The following is a 16,479-nucleotide window of genomic DNA, read 5'->3' as shown; positions in this document are numbered from 1 at the left end:
GATTCTGTATACTCAGCCCCAAACTGCACTGGCTAATTTGTTTATTTTTTGTTCATCACACTACAAACTCATGTCTCATTATGATCATCATAGAATATCAGGGTTGGAAGGGACCTCAAGAGGTCATCTAGTCCAACCCCCTGCTCAAAGCAGGATCAATCCCAAATTTTTTCCCCAGATCCCTAAATGGCCCCCTCAAGGATTGAACTCACAACCCTGCATTTAGCAGGCCAATGCTCAAACCACTGAGCTATCCCTCCCCTTTTGTATTTTACTGGTGTTTAGAATTCACCCCTTACTAACTAGAGTAGCCCACATGCCCTCCGACCACCACCACCCTCCCCCACTCAGTATTATTGAGCTAGATTGTGGGTGATCCTTACTGTTATCAGTGAGCACCTGTGCGTAGCTCTACTGAACTCAATAGGACTTCACATGTGGTGATATTTCCCAATACAAAGGGTGAATAATCTAGCCCATTGTTCTTTTCTACTACCATTTCCCATTTCTTAAATCCCTTCTACTAGGTTTCTGCCCTGGCTCGTATTAGCAGCTCCTCCCAAGTTGGTATCATTTGCAAATTTTGGAAGCAAATATTAAAATAGGCAGCTGATGAGGATTTGTTCCTACTTGCAGGTTTACTCCAGTAGGGGGAGCATCTGGATCAGGGAAGTCTATGCCAAAGTAATTAACACCAGGGCAAACCACTAATATAGACACTGCACCAGTGCAAAATGTGGCTTGGGCTCATGTGACTTACCAGGTTCTTACAATGTACCTCCACCACTGCAAAAAGGAAAACAGTACAGACAGGGCCTAGAATAAGTACATCTGAAAAAATTAGGACAACTACTTGTCAAATAAGGCCACCCAGCAAAAAGGACTGAAAAATCATCCTTCAGTCCAACACTTTCCCCATCTCCCTTCTGGAGGAGGTTTTCCAGTAAGCAGTGAGAGACTCCCTTTTCTAATGTTACTTACCTACCTTACTCACCATTATAATCCTCCCTCGTAACACTTATTCTTGCAAACTGGATTATGGTGTAAAACTATTGCATGATAATTGTTTTAGGCTTTGTGCCTGCAAAGGGCTCTCTGAAGAGTCCCACTGAAGTGAATTGGGGTCCACACTAGTATAAGGTAAACGCATGGATCCCTTTGCAAGATCAGAGCCTTCTATACTGGATGTGAACTTGCTAGGGAAAGTAGAACTTCTTCCTTTGACTTCTTGTCCCGAATTCATCACATGACCAGAGACTTGACGTTAATATCGTTAAACATATCAAAATTCACCAGGCTTCATATTGCAGAGATTCCCCCTAAAGAGAAGTAAAACTAAGTTAATAAAATGATACAATCTAATGTTAAAACAAATGATTAGACACTGAAGACAGGAATGCTACCAACCTTAAAAAAAGTAAAGACCAATCTTCTTGCTTCATTTCTTTCAATCAGAGGTCATTTGCTTACACGAAGTCTTGGCAGCATCCTGTGTTAAATTTACTAGCAGTAACCATTTCCATTTTAACAGTCTGGTTAATGTAAGCACAATTGTTACCTTTTCTATTTAAAAGTGCAATGAACGAGAATACATGCTCTGCCTTCTTAGTTTTCTGTTCCTTAAAGGAATTATTTGACTAAAGATAACATAATCTGCATGTGTAAAGTTACAATCACATTCAGTACCTCACAGCAATCCAGCGAATAAGGATTTGCCAGCATACCATCATTCCTTGAGCTATTGTGAATATTAATATTTAAAACAAAACATACTGTGCAATCTTGAAGAACACTAAGTTTTCTAGCTTGAGTATCACTTAAACACAATGCTTTTTAATACCTGCTTCTCAGTTGAAAAGATAGGCTCTCACTTACAGTACTTATCACCCAGGGACCTAAAGGAACATGTATAGAGAGCGAGCCCAAACCGAGTTCCAGCCTTATTATAAAGGGTACCTAATGCTTTGCTAATAAAGGAACTACACACAAACTTTACAGTGCACATAAAATTCTACTTACAATAATCTTTTTTTAAAGGAAGTGGAATGGAAAAGTGAAGAGAGCTTCTATTTGTAGGTGGCACACCACCTCCACTTCCAACTTAAAACATTCCTCAAAGTTCACTTGGTGTTTTGTAGTTTCACAAGATCTGTACAGTCTGGACAACAGCATCCACTGATCACTATATTAGGAGTTACATGATTAGATTTTATTTAGTGTCTCAGAGTTTTGTCAATTTCAACCAGGAAGTATGAGCAGCAATGACTATTTTACCAGTGCATACATATCTGCGTAGCTCTTTGCTGTATCGGAGGTAAATAGCCTTCAGATCTTTGGGCACAAAGATCTCTCTAAATGATGTCAAGAAGTTTTTAAAAGCTCGTGTTTTAAGCAAGCAGTGAATCTTTACACACAAGGGTTATCGACAAAGTAAAGGAAAGACCATTTCTGCTGTCACAAGCTCTGAAACTAGGCCGTTTCAGAACACTGACATTCAAATATGACAAAACAGAAAGACAGTGGGTAAAATGACTTGTAAACACCAAAAATAGCTGAAAGCAGTCTAAAGAACTCAATGAATTGGAATGACTTCACAGTGACAACTTCCACTTCAAAACAGGCTTCTCTGTCGTGAAATCTCTAAGGCTTGACCAAAAGAAATGTGTGTCAACATGGTTAGTGCAACTTTTATTTAAGAAGTCAGCTTCAAGAAAAGAGTCTAACAAATAAAGAATCCAGTAAGTCATCTTACAGCTTCTGAATTGTTTCCAAACCTGATCTAAAGCACAGAAATTGAATCAGTTACTCGGTGGATCATTTGTTGCTATGTGATCTAGTACCAAGAATCTTATAGTTGGGATGAAAACTGCACCCGTTTTGTTTAGAGGTGGTGGTGGTTGTGTCAAAAGTTCATACAGAGATAATTCATGTTATATAAAAGGGAATAAAAATACTTGTTTTGAAAAATAAACTAATGTCTTATGGCATTGGAAGTGCTGCTTTATGGTAGGCTAGTACTTTTGTATACCTGTAAGTATATCGTTGAATCTTATAAGTATTTTGTTTGAACATAAACAAGTGTTAAAAGTAGGCATTCAAAAGTCCAGGTGGTGGCCATCTTCCTGAAGAGTTAGATGTATAGCCTTAAACATGTGAACAGCAGAATCCTTGGCACCTTGTTCTCTACTGGTGACTTTGGAGTTTCCACAATTCAGAAAAAGCGCAAAGTTACTTTTCACCAAGACTGAAGCCACCACAAGGACAGTAAGAAATGGCCTTTGTAATTTAGAACTTTCCCTCCTATTATTTACCTTGTGTGCCAAATGGTTGCAGCTTTCCTTGAGGACTGTTTGGCATATTAGGGATGACTTTCTTCTTTAAAGAGATACTGTAGCAGGAGAAATAATCTACACTTTTTGGCAACAAAAGCTAAGCGATTACTGTTCAGTCACTCAACGTCTCTTTACCGTAGTCAACTGAAATCTCTTGGAGTTACCCATCCTCTGATTTAAGTGATGCTACTAGCTGCTGACATTGACCAATTTGGGGGCACTTATTGCTTTAGCAGGTCATTTCCATTTTAAACGTAGGGCATCATAGGACTGCATAGGGCATCTCAGCCCCTCAATACACTCACACAATTCCCAGTAGCCCTCACGGAAGTCACATATATGAACTATTGGACATGATAGACCCCTTAAGGCTATATGGCTATCAGAAGAAACAGAGCAACCAAAAAAAACCCCAAAATTAATATCCAACTAAAATTTGCTCCCATTTTTTAAAAATTCACCCCAGTTGAATTCACACTTTTACCCGGGCTCTCAAATACCCACCCCCCCAATTTCTGAGATGTAAGCAGCTTCACCACGTTTTCTTGAAGAAAGCAAGTCACTTCACTCCATAGACCATAAAGAAAAAAACACTAACAAAGGACAAACTTTTTCACAGTTAACCATAAATAAAAGTGCATTCAGTGTTCAAGTCGGGTGTATAGTTTAAGCAAGTTGTACAACCACATTTGGCACAGTCATCTTTTAAAGGCTCTGCGTGGGTCCCTCCCATTATTTACTGCGGTTAGAAGGGGCTGAATATTATTAGATGCTGGGATTGGTGGATTTACAGGTCCTCGTCCATTGGCTCTCCCAGTGCCTGCATAGGAGTGGGCATGATTGTAGGCCAATGGGAATCCACTGGATTCAGGTCCCGTTTGCAAACCATTTCCTAAAAAGACAGTAAAATTTTAATCACAAGTTCCACACTTTGAAATCACTGCTCTTCTGTGCAAACAGCCTTCGCATTCTGCATGGCTACTACATAACTACATAACACTGAGCTTTAGGATGGGGAGCAAAGTCAGGAGACCTCAGAACTCCAAATCACAGCCAGCTTTTTCCAACAGTAGCTCCGCAGCAATGACTGAAGCAAGAAGGCTGCAGACAGTTCGTGCTGCTATGACGTGGCATTGCATTCTTGGAGGGAGGGACGGAGGGAAGTAACACCAGAAAGAGCACAAGGAAAGCAGTCAGTACAGCACTCATCCCACCCCATCCCACCAAACACAGAGAGAGAGAGAGAGAGAAAAAACAGTCTTGTGTGAAGCCGCTGTAGGGAGTGACAGCTGGTACAATGCTTGGGACAAAACACATGAAGGCTGAGAAGGCAAAAACAGTATGGAGGGTTGGGGGGGCGGGGGGGAGAAAATTAAAGATTGCACAGAAGCCGGAAGAAGGATAATGAGAATCAAGGAAAGAAGCAGGTCTCAAAATATAAGTGCGAATGCAATGGAATCAGGACAGTCCACCACCCAAAATGACTGGGTCATGAGTAGGTGGCGACCCAGCAATTAGGCTGACAGAGGACTTGCCCCACCCTGGTATTAAGGCAACCAAAATTGGCTTCAGAGTACCACCCTTATTTGCTCAGCAGAAGTTTTTATACTTGAAGGAGCAGAAAGGACTCAAAGAAGTGAGATGAGAGAAGTGAAAATCTGCTCCCAAAGAGAAAACTGACAGTCACTGAGAAACGTCACCGGTCTTGTCGATCGTATCAGTTTGAGCTCAGACAATTCGCTGCCAGCAACAGCTCTTGGATACACACGACTAGGGTTTGATTATTGGGTGCACCCATTAGGTAACCCCCCGGGGAAAGGTGCAAGTGAGCTTAACACCCACTCCGAGATCTCTGACACGTTTTCTTATTGAAGCACAATTGCTTTCAGTACAGTGCTGCCACACACCTGTCCTTATACTCTAATCTTCCTCCTGCATAAGAGTTCAGGTCTCTGCCATTCTTCCCAGTTTAGGAAGTAACCCGCCAGGAAACGTGTGACTATTTAGAGTCGGCGTTTAAGGCCAGAAGGGACCACCAGATTATCTCGTCTGACCTCCTGCATATCAAATGCCACCAACCCCACCCAGCACCCGCATACTGAACCCAACTTAATGTTCACTGTGGAGCAGCACAAGATCAGGACTAATTACCTCTGGTTAAGTATTAAGTGTACATTTAAAACCATGTCTGGTTTAGTTCTGCCCCTTTACATTCAATAAGCAGCAGTGTGTTGAAAGCCGGGAGTTGAATTTTCAGAAGTACCTACGTGATTTAGGATCATGAGTCACATTAACAAAGTCAGTGTGAAGTGTGCTCTTACGTGACTTAGGCACCTGCAAAAAGTCCTGCCTGAATAATTACTAATAGGGCCAATCCTGAACCCATTTATGATGGAAATATTGGTTTGAGGAAAGTTACTTTCAAATGTGCAAAAGTGCTTGTAAGATTTGGCCTTAGCTCAATGCCAGAAATCCACATTTTGCCCCTAGAATGTAAAACCCCTACGTTTCTCAACACTGAAAAAACAAGAATGAATCTAAGAGTTTAAAGTGTTTCTCGTTCTTTCACTTCCACAAAATAAAACAAAAACTTACCCACTGGCCCGAAAGTATAAGTACCCAAATTACTTGATGAAGAACTATTATTCTGTTCACCCTGTGCCTTCAGAGAAATATAGAGAGAAAAAATACGGGTCAGACACAGAAACTTCTTTGTTACAAAGGAATTGAATTTGTTGCACATGTTTTTGTACCAGATACACATGAGATCCCCTCACCACTCTCCTACAGTTATTTACCACATCATTGCCATTTTTCTCTATGTCTTCTATGTGCTTCCTTGAGCACCATTTTAAAAGCCAGAAATCTTACTAGCCTGAAGCACTCAGATCAAAGAATATTTTATGCAAGAGAACCCCAGGAAGTTTAACATACCAGCTTGTTGTGCTGCCCAAGGTGGTCTGAGCTGGGCTCACTGAAGTTTGGCACTTCCGAGTATACCATACAAAACCTGAAAAGAAAACAAGAGCGTGAGGAGAGCAACAGAACAGTTTTTCATAAGGAGTTAGGAGAGAGTTCTTCAGTTTTTCCAAAGGGAATGGACACTTTGTACCTCCACATTACTAAGACGTAAGTAAACCAGGCTCCAACCCGACAAAGGGAGCCCCTCCAAAGCATAAGAGACCAGTACGGTTTGATTCTTTTGAAGGATCAAGGCCTAAGATGTCATGTTTCCTTACTCAGGTTATTTCAGTCAATCAGGCAGAACACCTGGTATGCCTGCCTAGCACCCTATTAACATTAAAAAGGAGTTCAAGAATTTCAGGGGGATACTAAAATTCATATCGTCCTTTTCCACTTAGTGGCACCGAGTGAGGGAATAGACCTATTGACTACGGCATGTAAATAGGGGGTGGGGAGGAAGAGGAGAGACTGGGATCATAGAACTTTGTGAAGTAAAATTGCTGTCCAAAACCACTCAAACTGGCAGCTGGTCCAGACCCATGCTGTGGGCCAGAATTAAGAAAAGTCAACATAAGGATTTCACCTTAATCCAAGCCTGTTATAGAGCAACACCCGTTCAAAAGTTGTACAGAGGGGGCCGAATCATTTGGCCTGAAAGGGACTCTCCAGTGTATTCCTTTGCATCGCACCTAGCTGGACTTTGTTATTCTTGAACCATCTAGTAGATGGGGTGTCAAGTCCTCAAACCTCTAAGGTGTTGGGGGCAGTGGCTGCCTTTTTATTCTATGTTTGTACAGCACCTAGCATAATGGAGCCCTGGGCAACGACTTGAGCTCCGAGATGTTTTGATAACACAAGTAAACCCTCTCTAGTGGGGATTCAGAATCATTCGCCTAATCAAAAAGAAATAGGTCCTTCATCAAGTATTTTTCTGGCTGCATCTTAAGCTTGTCACTTGCATTTGTTCTTGTTGAATAAGGAATAGCTGATCTCTTGCTTCTTTACAGCAACCTGTAACAGTCTAAGAGAATGATGTTTGCTCCTGTCTCAAATTCTCTTAACCTTTCTTCACCATCATGTTTCTCATCCTGTGATCAATTTGACACAGGACTTAAAATAAGGCCTCAAAACAAACAGATTATTCAAAGTGAGCTAAGAGAGCAGAGCAGAATTAATAATTGCCTAGCTCATTTTACACACTGTACTCCTATCCTTACGACCCACAGGACAGCAGGGAGGCAGGCTGAGAGGATGATCCCTTTTGCACAACAGGGTGGAACTCATGATCACTGCAGTGTGTGTAAGCTCGCATTGCAGCTGCCTGCACTGTACCTAGCCTGTGGATAAACAGAGAATTCCAAGTTTTCAATGCTGCAAGTCCTTGAACACGAGTGTGCTAACCCAAGAAGAGAGGTTTTATACCAGGAACTTGTCTGTTCTGTAAAACCGTTGGCAGATTGTACCTACAGAGAATGGCGGCCAAAGTCCAGTAGATACCCTCCCTTCTGAGCACACTCCAGTGAAACAGGCCCATGGCCTACTGCTCTTTGCCACAACCAACCATATAACCACTGACAGGAGCAAGCAACCTATTGGCCTCTGTTAGAGTGAAGACTGGTAACAGCACTAGATCTCCATTTTGCTTTTTTTTTTTCCCCCCCATCAAATCCTCCTAATAAGACCCACACTGGTTTACACTTCCCACAACCCACTGTCAAGGACAACGCTTGACCACGTACAACAGATGCGTACAAAGCGTGATACTTACTCCCCAATTTTCTGTAGCTCGCCTCCTCTTCCTGTGTAAAGCGTCAGACATCCTTTCCACAGAGACGCATACCTAGCCAAAAGAGTACCAATAACGTGTAAAACACTAGAAAATGATCAGCAGAATGTTCTCTGCTAACCAATACAGAACATTAACATTGAAAGAGATTTTGAAGAACTAGACCTGTCCTGTTCTGTACCAGCAGAAATAGAGTGGCTAGAATTCCCAGACTAAAATTCTCAGATTCCCTAAGATTATTTTACTCCAGAAGTTTCTAGTTACTAATGTATTTTCTGCTTCTACAAACAGCTGTTGGAAGCCCCATTAATTTGTTTGGATCTTCAAAACAGGTTAACAGCCACATCAGACTAGCATCAAGTCTGTCATAGCTATACCACTTTGGTCAGACCTTTCTGCTAGCCAAGTGCCATCCTTCCTGTCAGGCAGAAGGCAGACACATTTTGCCAGGACCGCTGTCCACATCACCTTGCAGCCCCGCCAGCTGACTGACAAACACAGTGTTACTTCTGCAGCACGAATACTGGAGTGTTAATTCTGCAAGATTTCAGAGTAACAGCCGTGTTAGTCTGTATTCGCAAAAAGAAAAGGAGTACTTGTGGCACCTTAGAGACTAACCAATTTATTTGAGCATGAGCTTTCGTGAGCTACAGCTCACTTCATCGGATGCATACCGTGGAAACTGCAGCAGACATTATATACACACAGAGATCATGAAACAATACCTCCTCCCACCCCACTGTCCTGCTGGTAATAGCTTATCTAAAGTGATCATCAAGTTGGGCCATTTCCAGCACAAATCCAGGTTTTCTCACCCTCCACCCCCACACACACAAACTCACTCTCCTGCTGGTAATAGCCCATCCAAAGTGACAACTCTCTTCACAATGTGCACGATACTCAAGGTGGGCCATTTCCTGCACAAATCCAGGTTCTCTCACCCCCTCACCCCCCTCCAAAAACCACACACACAAACTCACTATCCTGCTGGTAATAGCTCATCCAAAGTGACCACTCTCCCTACAATGTGCATGGTAATCAAGGTGGGCCTTCTCACCCCCCCCCCTTTTTTTTCCCGGGGACACACACACACACAAACTCACTCTCCTGCTGGCAATAGCTCATCCAAACTGACCACTCTCCAAGTTTAAATCCAAGTTTAACCAGAACGTCTGGGGGGGGGGGGGGGGAGGGAGTAGGAAAAAATAAGGGGAAATAGGCTACCTTGCATAATGACTTAGCCACTCCCAGTCTCTATTTAAGCCTAAATTAATAGTATCCAATTTGCAAATGAATTAAAAAATGTAAGTGCCCTATTCCCTCAAACATAGTATTCAACCATCTCTAAATAAGGTGCAATATCAGTGGCCTTGCACTTAACATTTCGCCTTTTGCTTGGAACAAGATTTCTTTTATGCTGAATTTCATGGCTGAGCAGTTTTGTCTTATAACATGAAGGAAAAGAAGTGCTACGTAAGCTAAAGGGATATCAATCTCACATATACAATATACAGGAGAAAAACCCAAGACACTGAAGGATTAACAACTTCACAGAATTTCCAACACCACAGGGTTTTTCCATTGGCACAAGTTTTCAGTTTCAGTTCATAAAATGAGAAGGGTTGGCCATAAAACACCAGTCTGAACACAGAAACTTAAGTGTTTAGAATTTTGAAATATTAGCTGCTACATTGTCCTGCCCATGAACAACAAACAATAGGGAACACATGAGATAATGTCTGTTAATGCAGTGGAATCCCTCTAGACTTGGAATTCAGCATAGAAAGAAAGAAATGGAAGTTTTTATACACATAGATAGTGCCTAGCTAAGGGTGACTATTTTTAACAGTGACCAGACTGAAGGAATCAGATTACCCCATACATGTAAAATTTTAAATACACTGCAACAGCAATGTCATGCCAATTAATCCTGAGTTAAATACAAAAGTGAAAACTATGCTGGGACAGAGTCAACAGTTCTTAATGCAACTTGTATACCAGTATAAAGTGAAAGAGGATACGTTGTAAAATAAGGGCCAAAGTCAGATCTTTGCACCTGCCATTCAAATCTACTGTCTTCCATGAATGTGCATTGGTGCAAATGAGGACATAATTTGGTCCTAAATAAGTAGAACTGATGCTATTTCATGGCTTTATGTCTTGCAAGAGGTTCTTGTTTTTCCATAGTATGGACTACATTAATACAGATTATCTTGTGAGCCATCTGTCATCCCATTCACTCCCCCAGAGAACACTGTGGCAACTATAACAATTTATTTACAAAGAAATATGATATTAACAGTTACAACCAACACTAGTAACTTGGTTTTACACAGTATAGGCAGAAGTTTTTTGAGGCGGTCTAGGTAAAGTTTAGCAAAGATAGCTGTAATCTTCAAGGAGTCTGAAAACACACTGGATGTCAACTCCCAAAATTTTAAAGAGATGTCATTTGAGTCCATAACTAATAATGAAGATTTACTTCTGACTTTTCTATAAAGTAAATCTGAACAAGAATAACTGCAGAAATTCTGGTGGGGATATTCATTTCTTTTCATCCCCAACACAGAAATTACGTGAAAAAAATCAACCATTATGCCACTAACAATGACTCCATTGTAGAAACATTCTCAATTTTTATAACTATTGAGTAAAGAAGTTTGTGTGTTTTTAAACAATCCCTGAACACTTGAAACCAAAATACTTGTGTGTGTTGGGCTGCCAAATGAGAATAAGAAAGTGAAATTGACTAAAAAGAGAAATAAAAGTGACTAGTCTCTTGCGATTGTACAAGAGAAGTGGAGAATAAGAGGTTAAACATAGTTTTAAATTGTTTCAGTTTCATAATTTAGTGTCAGTGGGAGCATATTGTAAAACTTGAACATATGTAACCTGGCAGTGTCTCATTATATTGTAGCCATTACACATGAACAAAATACTGTATTTTATAACACTAATTAATTTTTTTTTTACTGACTAACTTCTACTCCCAGTTTTCCTGCCATTTCCATTAAATCCACTGTGAAGCAGACTACCTTCTCAGTGTTGCTTAAAGGTAATTATCCCCTCCATTCTCTATGAGCACAGTGCTACAGAAGAAAAGTGTTAAAATAAGAACATGGTTTTGATTTCACTCTCTGCATCTCTATCTTGAATGTACAGATAAAGAAAACTTTGTCATCCCCCCAGAACAGAATGTGAAACTTAAGAAAAGCACAGGAAAGCTCTTAAATACCATATTCTCATCTGAACAGCTTCTACTGAAATACAGACAAGTGACTGAGATGCAGACAGAGTGATCTACAAATCTCATTAAATTTGTGTGTTAGGTTTGAGGGTTGGGGGGAGGGGAGGCAAGGAGAGATCCTGAGGTTTTAATTTGATGATAGATCACAGGCTGCTGCCAGTGCATCAAGGAAGCAGTCCAAAATAGGCAAGCTGTGTCATGTTGCTTCTTTCACAGAGGAAGCCAAAGGCTATTTAGAATTCAAACCCTTTTCTTTAGTAATAGAGAAAATTTTTCCACATTCATTACAGTTCCAAAGTAAAGACACTGATCCTTCAGATCTTATCCACCCCACTGTAAAGTAGAGAAATGGTTAACAACAAGATCATTGAGCAACAAGTTATTTAAATAGCCAACAGTGAGGGGAGAGGCTGAGCGAAGTCGTATCCTGTCCCCACCCTATACATACCCTTTGGTCAATCGAATAATGTCCCCTGGCTGTATGAGACTTCCGATTTCATCCCACACTGAAATTGTGATGCTGCCAGTTTTGTCTGCTACTTTACAGGATCTCACCTCATGTCCATCTTTGGTTTTGGTAACTCGTCCTGTATGGGGAATTTAAAATAAACAATAAAACTTACAAACTGGAAGAATTCGTGCTGTCTGAAAATTTTAAAAAATAGTTTAGATGTTTTAGAGAGTTATTCCCCAAGTGTAATGGACCCGTTATACCAATAAGATCAAGAAGCAAGATCTTTAATACAACATAAACAGACAAGTATTTCCAGTGCAGAATAAATGGAGTTAAATTAATTTCACAATGGAATTCTCTCCCTTACCTAGTTGCCTGAACGAGAGATCTTATTTTAAAATAAGACAGGAACAAGGGAGTAAAGGAGACTTCCGCCCTGCAAGGGAGCTGCTCTTGCTCCCCCTGGACGTGTGACCACGTGTCGGGAGTCAGCCCAGCACAAATGTACCCTCTCCTACCCCAGGAAGGAGAGGAAAGAGGGGAGGAGAAAAGAGACATGGCTCAGAGGGACCCACTTACCGATTTCCAGCACAATAAAGACGACATTTAAGTTTTTCAGTCCGGGTTTTATGTCTTGTATAAAGTGGTATGTGTCGTTTGCCATGCTCATGCTGCTGCTCAGGAAGAGGAGGACACAGGTGCTGGGGCAGACTGAGCAGGACAAAGCATCCCTCGGGACAGAAAGGGAGTCAGGGTGACCGGCCCAGGGTGGGGGGGAAGGTGTGTACACTTGGGGGGCAGCTATCAACCCGAATTAACAGACAGCAGGAGCTCTCGGAGCAGCCTTTTACAGCCTGAAGGTGAAGGCGATGGGATGAGGCTGGGCACTGTGATTTTTCAAGCACGGAGACTGGTCAGCTGCAGCTGCTGCCCCCACTGGTGAAAGCCGGGGGCAGCCCTGGCTTCTGGTCCCCCTTCTCACAGCACCGAGCCCCAGCACTCTCCCCGCCTGCGAGTGTGTTACAACAGCTCGGCAGCCGGCAAGCGCGCCCCAGCCCCCTGCGTGCCAACCGGCTCAGGCGGGCACCCGCCGTCCGCAGCACGCCCCCGTCCCCTCCTCCAGCTGCAACGCAAATGAAGCGGGGACGCTCCTGCGCCTGCCCTTTTATAGCCAGGCGGGCGGGCCCATCTCCCTCACCCCGCGGGGGTCGAAAAAAAGAGAACCGCGAATGGGGACCGGACAGAGCCAATCACACGGAGCCTTAGCCTAATTCGAGCCGCCCGCTCGGGGCTACAGCGGTCGCGGCTCCCCCGACCCTCTCTCCGGGCCACACTCATTGAGGAAGCGGGGGAGGCGCGTGGAATGGAAGCGGCCGTGGAACGCGGAGCCTTCAGAATGGAACTCAATGTGACCCAGTGCTCCGAGCGAGTTGCTGATTGGCTGGGCTGGGTTCTTTTGTCCTCTGACCTGGAACGTTCGTACTTTTACTGGGTCTTTCCCTCGCCCTTTTGGAGTGGATTCAAGCCTGGTCCGCCCAGAGGACAGTGACACAACAGAGCCATCCTGTCTCTCGCTCCTTGTGGGGGGCACAAGCCGGTGATCTGCTGCCTGTATTTTACAGACACACAGACACTAGCCTGTGCTGGTTGAGCCCCATGAACATGACTGGCAGAAAGGAGGGGTGAGGAAATGAGGAAATGAGCCATTTGTTTCCATCTTTAAAAAAAAAAATGCTTTCTCATAACCACAACCAAAGATGGAGGCAGCAGCATTTAGCAAAGTGACTGCTGCAAATGTTTCTGCTTTTAATTCTGAAGAATAATCCACACTGAGTAAACCAAAAGTATAGCACTGGATCAGCTGGTGTCATTTCCAAAGCGGTGAAGGGAGTGCAAGAGTGTCTGGGATTATTATTTTCGTAGGAGACTTGGCACAATCTGGTTAATTGCGAAGGAAAATATTTACTTGTCAGGCATATTTTGATGAGTCTCAGAGGTAAATCATCTATGCTAAAGACAATCCAAAGAGGGTGTGAACACTACTGGAAACAGCAAAATCACCCTAACTCTTTACACAAGACCCTGTGTTGTAATTCCATGGCAATCTGGACCTCAGTCCTATGACTAAGGGTGAGTTATGGGATTCTGTAGCAAACTGCAGCTATGGACTTGTACAATAAATGCGGCCCTGGACAGCATGCTCATTCTTTCTCGCCCCTCCATTCGGCTGGGACTGGACTCTGTGTGTGTTTCTCCCCAGGTGTGGGTTTTTAATGTAATTTGTTGCTTTAAGTTAGAAACCTTTTGTTCCTAGACTTTCTAAATTAGAGATACATTTTTAAAAAGCAGGTGGAAATGCCTTGGTTACGAGCATACACTAAAAAGTCTGATTTTAGTTTTCTGAGCCTATGAAATCTGATCTTAAGTCTGTTAACTTAGCACTGTGGGACTCCTGGGTTCTCAAAGGGGGGGACGGGCGAGCAACGGGGTTATATGACACGCCCGGTTACCAGTTTGTTACGACACTACTGGCACTTCACAATACCCAGTGTGCAGTGATGCGTCTGGGGCTAAGCAGCCCATGGACATATGGGAATGAAGGTGTACGGGTGCCAAGCACAATGGGTTGAAGCCATCAGTCCCAAAAGTATAAACGAAGTCTAGTTCAGCCCCCAAAGGAGCCTGCACCATGTCCCAAGGGGACAAGCTCCTGAGTACTCTGGGCTACAAGCTAGGCCAGACCCTGGGTGAGGGCAGTTACTCCAAGGTGAGGGTGGCCACCTCAGCCAAGTACAAGGGCCTGCTAGCCATCAAGGTAGTGGATCGGCACCGGGCACCGCCCGACTTTGTAAACAGGTTTCTGCCACGGGAGCTCTCCATCCTGCGGCTGATCCGGCATCCTCACATTGTACAGATCTTTGAGTTCATCGAGGTCTGCAATGGGAAACTCTACATCGTGATGGAAGCAGCGTCCACTGATCTGCTCCAGCTGGTGCAGCGACTGGGGAGAATTTCTTGTGTCCCTGAGGCCCGGGACATCTTTGGACAGATTGTGAGTGCCGTGCGCTACCTTCATGACCGGAACCTGGTGCACCGGGACCTCAAGTGTGAGAACGTCTTGCTCACCTCTGATGGCCGCCGGGCAAAGCTCACTGACTTTGGCTTTGGCAAGGAGGCACATGGCTACCCAGATCTGAGCACCACCTACTGTGGATCAAGTGCCTATGCCTCCCCTGAGGTGCTGCTGGGCATTCCCTACGACGCCAAGAAGTACGACATATGGAGCTTGGGCGTGGTGCTCTATGTGATGGTGACCGGCTGCATGCCCTTTGATGATACCCACATCCACAGCATGCCCCGCCGCCAGAAGAAGGGGGTCCTCTACCCTGATGGTCTTCCCCCTCTGCCTGAGCCCTGCAAAACCCTCATTGCCCAGCTGCTCCAGTTCAGTCCAGCTTCCCGGCCTGGGGTGGGACAAGTAGCCAAGAACAGCTGGCTGAAAGGGGAAGTCTAAAAAGAAGCAGCTTTTCCACTCTAGTTCCACATAGTCTAGCTGAGACACCAACTGTGCGGAGCTCCAGCAAGAGCGGTGTTTATCATGTGGAGCAGTTGGCAGGAGGTTTACGAAAAAACTGACCACATGAAGCTGGTGAGGGTAATTAACTGAGCAACAACCATGTGGTGTTGCTGACAAGGAGGGATTTAAATGGAGAGCAATCACACCAAGTTGTCAGCTGTGGATGGACTCTGAGCACATGGAGCACTGAAGTGCTGCCTGCTGACTACCACGTTTGTAGTACAGCCCCTGGGCAGAGTGCAGGACACTGCACTGCTGCCAGCTAGTTGTCTTGGACATTTGCCAGAGTCCATTGTGTTCAGAGATGAAGGTAGCTGGAAAGAGACACTATTTGCCTGCAACCTCCATGACTGTGCAATAAAACTCTCTCTGTTCTTTGCTGCTGCCTCACAGTGCTGCTCCCTGCATTGTGCACAGCCAAACAGGACAGGGTCCGGTATGAGTCACATTAGCATTTATGGAAGGAACACTGCAAGGAGTGCATGGGTGGGTTCACCTTACATTAGATCTTATAACCCTTTTCCCTTCTGTCTAATTCTTATTCCATCTATGCGCTAACCTTTCTTTTGGAGCTAAAACAATCTAAATAGCCTTCTGCTTTGGAGAGGTTCAAAACCAAACCTGGATCCCAAGCCAGAACTGGAACTCTACATCCAAACTCCCTGAACTTTGGGTGTATCTGACATCCAGATTTCACACCACATTCGCTATCCTCCCCATCTAGTGGCAGCCAAAGTGTGGCTGGATAGGGCGTAGCGTTTGGCCTTATCTTTTAATTTCTATGTTCAGAAATGTTTAGATGAACGCAGTTATAAAACATCTCCACCCATGTTCTGAAGCACTCTGGCCATGCTTGAGTCCCAGTCCCATTCATGCACATGTTTAATTTTACCCTGTGAAGTATCCCCACTGAGCTCAACCCACATTACTTAAGTAACGTTTGCAGAATCAGGGCTTCAGTTTAGAAGGGGAAGGTAGAAGATATGTGTATGGGAGGAGTCTTTTTCTCTCCCTAAACCTCAAATTATCTGAATCCAGCCCTGCCCTGAATTTCAGTCATTGAGGGTGCAAAAGGATCAAGGACACAACCCAATCCTGCCCCTGTGCTGGTTGGCTATT

The 16,479-nt window shown here is 43.7% G+C and overlaps 2 protein-coding genes across 2 annotated transcripts; one reads left to right on the top strand and one right to left on the bottom strand.

Annotated features, from left to right (window-relative positions):
- Positions 1-2,661: 2,661 nt before the first annotated feature.
- NABP1 (nucleic acid binding protein 1) lies at positions 2,662-12,840 on the bottom strand. The gene is made up of 6 exons (XM_048869983.2): positions 12,363-12,840; positions 11,778-11,916; positions 8,065-8,136; positions 6,267-6,342; positions 5,928-5,994; positions 2,662-4,224 (listed from the first exon to the last, which is right to left on the bottom strand). The coding sequence occupies exons 1-6, from the start codon at positions 12,451-12,453 to the stop codon at positions 4,031-4,033; spliced, it is 639 nt and encodes a 212-aa protein (XP_048725940.1). The 5' UTR covers positions 12,454-12,840; the 3' UTR covers positions 2,662-4,030.
- A 49-nt stretch (positions 12,841-12,889) lies between these two features.
- On the top strand, positions 12,890-15,738 carry LOC125645057 (testis-specific serine/threonine-protein kinase 6-like). Its single transcript, XM_048869982.2, has one exon. The coding sequence runs from the start codon at positions 14,473-14,475 to the stop codon at positions 15,295-15,297; it is 825 nt and encodes a 274-aa protein (XP_048725939.1). The 5' UTR covers positions 12,890-14,472; the 3' UTR covers positions 15,298-15,738.
- The last annotated feature ends 741 nt before the right edge of the window (positions 15,739-16,479 follow it).

The sequence above is a fragment of the Caretta caretta genome, chromosome 11, assembly GCF_965140235.1.
Source record: "Caretta caretta isolate rCarCar2 chromosome 11, rCarCar1.hap1, whole genome shotgun sequence".
NCBI lineage: Eukaryota > Metazoa > Chordata > Testudines > Cheloniidae > Caretta > Caretta caretta.
Note: the sequence above shows the minus strand (reverse complement) of the source record. Positions and strands in the feature narration are given on the sequence as shown.

Coding starts and splice junctions, on each gene's coding strand:
- NABP1 (XM_048869983.2), bottom strand. CDS start 12,453: ATGAGCATGGCAAACGACACATACCACTTTATACAAGACATAAAACCC. Junction 11,917..12,362: donor CTTTATTGTGCTGGAAATCG/GTAAGTGGGTCC, acceptor TTCCCCATACAG/GACGAGTTACCAAAACCAAA. Junction 8,137..11,777: donor ATTATTCGATTGACCAAAGG/GTATGTATAGGG, acceptor TCTTTTGGCTAG/GTATGCGTCTCTGTGGAAAG.
- LOC125645057 (XM_048869982.2), top strand. CDS start 14,473: ATGTCCCAAGGGGACAAGCTCCTGAGTACTCTGGGCTACAAGCTAGGC.